Source organism: Sinocyclocheilus rhinocerous, unplaced genomic scaffold, assembly GCF_001515625.1.
Source record: "Sinocyclocheilus rhinocerous isolate Xijiao unplaced genomic scaffold, SAMN03320098_v1.1 scaffold677, whole genome shotgun sequence".
NCBI classification, from domain to species: domain Eukaryota; kingdom Metazoa; phylum Chordata; class Actinopteri; order Cypriniformes; family Cyprinidae; genus Sinocyclocheilus; species Sinocyclocheilus rhinocerous.
The window spans coordinates 394,182-400,633 of NW_015633185.1; the positions used below are offsets into that span (position 1 = coordinate 394,182).

The 6,452-nt window shown below is 36.3% G+C and overlaps 1 protein-coding gene across 3 annotated transcripts in view; it reads right to left on the minus strand.

Moving 5' to 3' along the window:
* The window catches only part of LOC107743504 (phosphatidylinositide phosphatase SAC2-like), an 18,983-nt gene that overhangs the window by 5,273 nt on the left and 7,258 nt on the right, over positions 1 to 6,452 (minus strand). For 2 of the 3 annotated variants that reach the window (XM_016556737.1, XM_016556735.1), the window contains exons 3-13: positions 6,289 to 6,425; positions 5,357 to 5,485; positions 4,939 to 5,124; positions 4,091 to 4,147; positions 3,543 to 3,741; positions 3,280 to 3,459; positions 2,913 to 2,980; positions 2,160 to 2,284; positions 1,968 to 2,045; positions 1,734 to 1,854; positions 1,387 to 1,515 (exon numbers count right to left, since the gene is read on the minus strand). In XM_016556737.1, coding sequence (XP_016412223.1) covers positions 1,387 to 1,515; positions 1,734 to 1,854; positions 1,968 to 2,045; positions 2,160 to 2,284; positions 2,913 to 2,980; positions 3,280 to 3,459; positions 3,543 to 3,741; positions 4,091 to 4,147; positions 4,939 to 5,124; positions 5,357 to 5,485; positions 6,289 to 6,425 — 1,409 coding nt within the window. The remainder of the gene's footprint in view (positions 1 to 1,386; positions 1,516 to 1,733; positions 1,855 to 1,967; positions 2,046 to 2,159; positions 2,285 to 2,912; positions 2,981 to 3,279; positions 3,460 to 3,542; positions 3,742 to 4,090; positions 4,148 to 4,938; positions 5,125 to 5,356; positions 5,486 to 6,288; positions 6,426 to 6,452) is intronic. The other variant, XM_016556738.1, reaches the window with a different exon arrangement.

Consider the following 6,452-nt stretch of genomic DNA (forward strand, 5'->3'; position numbering starts at 1 on the left):
CAAAATGTATTTAATGTTTTTTTTTTTTTTATATATATATAATTTAAATTAAATTTTTAATATTATATAAGGTTTTAACAATGTGTGTGTGTGTTAGTGCTGTCAAATCGATTAATCACATCCAAAATAAAAGTATGTGTTTACATAATTTGTGTGTACTGTGTATATTTATGTATATGTAGATACACACACATACATGTATACATTTAAGAAATATTTACATATACAGGTCTCAATAAATTAGAATGTTGTGGAAAAGTTCATTTATTTCAGTAATTCAACTCAAATTGTGAAACTCGTGTATTAAATAAATTCAATGCACACAGACTGAAGTAGTTTAAGTCTTTGGTTCTTTTAATTGATTGGATTTTGGCTCACATTTAACAAAAACCCACCAATTCACTATCTCAACAAAATAGAATACTTCATAAGACCAATAAAAAAAAAAAATTAGTGAATTGTTGGCCTTCTGGAAAGCATGTTCATTTACTGTACATGTACTCAATACTTAGTAGGGGCTCCTTTTGCTTTAATTACTGCCTCAATTCAGCGTGGCATGGAGGTGGTATGGAAGCCCAGGTTTCTGTGACAGTGGCCTTCAGCTCATCTGCATTTTTTGGTCTCTTGTTTCTCATTTTCCTCTTGACAATACCCCATAGATTATCTATGGGGTTCAGGTCTGGTGAGTTTGCTGGCCAGTCAAGCACACCAACACCATGGTCATTTAACCAACTTTTGGTGCTTTTGGCAGTGTGGGCAGGTGCCAAATCCTGCTAGAAAATGAAATCAGCATCTTCAAAAAGCTGGTCAGCAGAAAGAAGCATGAAGTGCTCCAAAATTTCTTGGTAAACTATTGAGCTTCAAAGTTTTTGCATTCCATTTAGTGATATGGGATATGGGGAGCAAGTCTCTTTCATACATCAGTCACAAAATGTACACAACTTTAAAAAAAAAAAACCACACAATGTAAGTAAGTTGTCACAGAATAAGATTATGTGAATAACTCAATTTTGACAAAAATGGCAGATAGAACCTTACAATTCCAAGGTGACTACATTTCTTAAATATATACATGTATGTGTGTGTATTTATATATACATTTAAATATAGACCGTACGCACGCATATATTATTTAAACACAAATTTATATTTTGGATGCAATTAATCGATTTGACAGCACTATATATATATATATATATATATATAAATAATCATTCATTTATATAATACTTAGATGATTTATACAATACAGTCACTCACAATAAGACAATCAGTTAAAAGATTGACTTGTCAATATGCAAACTAGATACTACATGATGACAGATGGTGATGTAAATGGGCAATGGGGACAGCATAAAATCAATGGCGGGCATTTAGTCTATTTACCTTTAGGGCAGCTGTGCCAGCATACTGACGGCTAATGGTGTCTCCATTGTTGGCCCACATCACCTGATAGATCCTGTAACACTTGAGGGGCAGTGGCTGCTCGGGTGGCATTACACCAAGTTTTTTCAGCTGGAACCAAACAGATCAAAAGACTCTTTGAATGTACCGGCAAACTGAGAGCAGCTGAGTGAGGCAAAGACACTGCACTGTTCTGTGGGTCCAATATGGCAGCGCTCCTAGAAGCCACAGTTTTATTTACACATTAAGGCATTTAGCACATGATCTTATCCAAAAACAACTTAAATTTTTATGTGTGAATTTATCTGTGTGGAGGTGAATTTGAATACCTGCTGCTCCATGACCACGCGGGCGATAGCTGCCTGTACCACATTAGTTCTGTCTAAGCAATCCATGCAGTTAACCCTGAAGATGCCTTCCTGTTGACAGATGACTCCTGCTTGGTCCACCCTATTTGCAAATCAAAGTAGATGGATATTACATTGGACATGATATTAACTTACTCGGAAGCAAAAGCGGTTCTTATGAGAGAATTAGGACTTCAGAGCAAATGAAAGACTCACCAGGCCCATCTCGTGTCTGTGATCATGTCAGAGATGGCATCAGTGAGAGTCTGCACATTCTCAAACTTCATTCCTCGACTGGGAAGTGACAAAGGAGAAAATCTGTTGTTGAGATGTAACTGTAACAGGCTTCTTTTGTAAAAATCATCAGGATGGGCTGATCTTTAGATCATCACACTTTGGGCTTCTTACCAGTGCTCGTGGAAGTCAAATGAAACATATGTTAGGTTGGGATTATTGTACAGCAGCACTTGTTTGAGGTAAGCATCACCAATCATCTTTTCGCGTCCATTTTGGTCCACTAAATTAATGATCACCTGATGAGGGGGAAAAAAATCTGTGCTAAATTACTAAAAACATTTCAGTTTCTTAAAGAATTATTGCTTATACCACCATTTAAATGTTTATGGTCAGAAAGTTTTTTTATTTATTTAATTATACTTTCATTCAGCAATGACGCATTAAATCGATCAAAAGTGACAGTAAAGACATTTATAATATTACAAAAGCTTTCCATTTCAAAAACGTTTCCACAAAAACATTAAGCATAACAACTGTTTTCAAATGTTTCCTGAGCACCAAATCAGCACATTAGAATGTGACACTAAAGACTGGAGTAATGGCTGCAGAAATTTCAGCATTGCCATCATAAGAATAAATTACATTTTCAAATATATTTAAATAGGAAATAGGAGTTATTTTAAATTGTAATAAAAATTTACATGACTGTTTTTACTGAATTTTTTGATCAAATAAATGCAGCCTTGGTGAGCTTAAGGACCTCTATCTAGTGTTATATTATATATTACACATTATATATTTCACTACAAATGTCATTCACACAATCCAGTAATTACACACATTTATAGTCTTATAAAGGAACAGAATGCATTAACTGTGAAAACATATGACCGCTGAAATTGTTATATTTTAAACAAACCTTACCAGTTTTTTGTAAATCTGAACTTGCTGTTCAAAGTGAGAGGCAAAATAAGGCATAGTTTCCCTCTCGCCTGCAACAAAGCACATCTGTGAGATAGCATCATGTAGGAAACAGCACTGCAGAAGGATCACAGTAAAGCTCTGAATTATCACCACTGAGCCACAACATTTCCTCTGAGCACTATGTTCAACCAAGAAACCATGCCAGTTCCACATCTGACACCATTCACAGGACAAAACATTTCCAAACAATGACTACACTGATGCATCACAGTGATAGCTTGTCTATAAACAGAAGTGCTAGACTGTGCTGTGAGTTAGATCTCATTTATGATTTGAAGAGAGAATCGATTACACGGATACACCTCACCTTTCTCTATCCGAGGTCTGGGGTTGTAGCGATACCCAGCTTGGCTCCAAAACACAGGGACAGAGCCTCGCGTTTGTACAAAGGACAGTGTGTGACTGTGCACGTGGATTAGCTGCTCCGTCTCCACATAGTTGGCCACATGTCCATCAGTATCCACCCCCCTCCGCTTGTAGCGCATTCCTTTAGTGGAAAGCACGATGATATTATTATATTGACAGCATGGTGAGTAAATATGAATTACTTGCCTTTATTAATTAGTGTACCTGCACGGTGACGGCTTCGTCTGGAGATGAGGGCCACAGTGAAGCGTGGGTGAATATCATCCACACAAGTGGCTTCCTGCAGAGGTGTCTCCGGGCTGCTCCTCTCTTCATCAGAGCTCTCGTTATAGTTCACCACCAGCTCCTCCACTTGCACGAAACCTTGGATGATAGGAATCACCCAAAAGTCCACTTGAGGCACCTGCAAAACAGGACATCTTGTATTATTACCATTCAGGGCTGGTATGGAAGTGTGTTTCCATCACAGAATAAAAATTATAATTAAGTGTAATTCTAAGTGAGGAAAAAAGTTAGAATTGTGAGATAAAAAGTCGCAATTAATTTTTGTTTCTTATTCTGTGGCAGAAACAAACAAAAAAACAACTGTGAGATGTCAATTCAGAATTCTGAGGAAAAAAAGCCAGAATTGTGAGATGTACGCTCCCAACTGCAAGAAAAAATGTCAGAATTGTGAGAAAAAAAGATGCAATTACATTATTTTATTTCATGGCGGAAACAAGATTTCATAGAAAATTAGTTTTGTTTTGCACCTGCAAGTCAATGAGGTCTTTGATCATGTGCTTGTTCCAGAGGAATCTATCATCCACCTAAAAGGAAAAAATATATATTATGTGGATCAGTATTCTGTGTGTTTGTCAGATGGTATGTGTAAATGTTTGTTTAATGGTCTTTTTATTAGAACATACAGAGAAACAAGAAGTGAGATTGGAAAATGACCTTTATTAAATGTGCTTTTATTTTTATATTTTCAGTTTTCAAATCAATTCTAGGTTCAGTTTTAGTAATTTTGTAACATGTTTTTGTCTTTTTTATTAGTTTGTTTAAAAAATATTTATTTTATTTCAGTTTCAGTTTTAGCCATTTTAGTATATCAGTGTAATTTTTCATCTAATATAGATAGATAGATAGATAGACAGATAGATAGATAGTCTTTGTTCATTGTTTTAATGTAGCTGCATCCTCAGAAATAATAGATACTCATCTGTTAGCACTCTACTATTTATCCAGGAAGTGTCTAAATATAATGACCTATTCTTTAAGAAATTAAGCTTGGCTATAAATGTATTTTTGCATCCTGTATGTGTGGGACGAGTGTAAAAGAGTGAGCCACATAGTCACTCAAAGCACTTCTTGCTCTCTAAAGTATTTACATTACGGTCACCAATATCAATAATAACAGACATTTTAAATCTATTTATTATCCTCAAGTCAGTCTTTTTCAATCTTTCTTAATCTGTTGCTCATTGAAAAACGGAAAGAGTTAATAAACAACTAATAACTACATTTAAATTGCAACCTTAATTCACAACCTTAAGAACACTCTTAACTGTAGAAATTTAAATTTTGAAATATGTAAAACAATAACTCCGCTTCTCACCTTTTTCCACAAGGGCTGATCTGACTTGCCTAATGCTCCCTGTCGCTGAACTGTATTGGTGAGGTCATAGGTTAGACTATAGTAAAATGAATCCGAGTCCATGAAGATCTTATAGAGCTCATCAAGCAGCCGCCTCTCCAGACGTTCCTTCTCTTTATTCTCTTTGACCTGAAAGGCAGGGGAATACTGCATGGGAGTGAACAAACAGAATGAGGTTAAAGAGACAATACTAAGTTAAAGAGATGACAATTTATGGAAGAATCAGGAGGTTCTGATTTTACAGTACATTTTGGGATTTTACAATAACCATATTAACATGTCAATGTAATGTCAACAGATTAAGTAAAATGGGAATAGTTAGTCTCAAAATGATTTGGTATTGATATCAATGACCAAAATTTCAAAACAACCCATCAACCTTTTTCTTGATGGGAACGGCAACATTAGATTTGATCTGACTCAGGGTTTTCAACAGAAACTTGGAGTCGTCCGGTGACTGGGTGATTTTCTCCGGTTTGTTGATTCCAAAATGATGCTTTTTACAGAGCTGAAAGTGAAAGAGAGGAAAAGAATAGTTGACTCTTTTGGTAGTGCTAACTATCTGGTATCATTACAAACAAAGCTAAATAGTTCAATTTGTACCTAGGTGACAAATCTACATCTATATGTAGTACATAAACATCTCTGTTTTCCTGCTCAAAGTCCATATGAAAAATTCTGCTAAATATATTCCTGTAATTAAAACCGATGGGGTGCCAAGATGTGTACTAAAACTAGCCTGATGCTGATGCCAGCGCAGATTCATGTGCCCATAAAACAGAAAGAACAGCTAAAGTCAAACTACACAGGCAGGCTGCTATCCCAAAGTAATAGAAGGCAATTATTCTGTGATAAACTACTCAAGTAGAGATAGCGCGCCAGGAGAATGGATTACAGTGACCTCTGACTGTTTCACTTACATGGTTATACATCTCCTTTCAATCCCAGAGGCTCTGCTGAGAGACCGACTTCTTAGAAACATCATGCTTGCTCTGGAACCCCTTAGAAACACACACCACTACTCTTGCACTAATTGTACATCAACCATTTACTACACAAGAGGGCTGAAATACCTAAAGTCTTGGCCTAAGCATCAACTCGGCGCACTATCAAGTTGGGAATTTGGGAAGAAGTTCAGTAAATTCTATCAGGATCCAATAAATTAATGTCTACCAACAAGGACAATGACAAGAAATAACTGTTGAAATGTTAGAGCAACACATCTATTCATTATGACTTTTGACTTCTAAACCAAGTTTAATCAAATCCAGCATGGAGAACATTTTGAACAAAACAGTCAGCATTAGTCACCTCTAATTCCAGATCCTGTGGTTCATCCTCTGAGAGTGGAATGACTACAATCTTAGTGATCTTGTAGACTTTGTGGTCTCCTGGCAACTGGCCCACCAGTGCTTTCTGGCAAATCAGAATCAGGCCCAGAGGAAGATCTGCCCAAAGGGGGGGGGGGGTGTCAT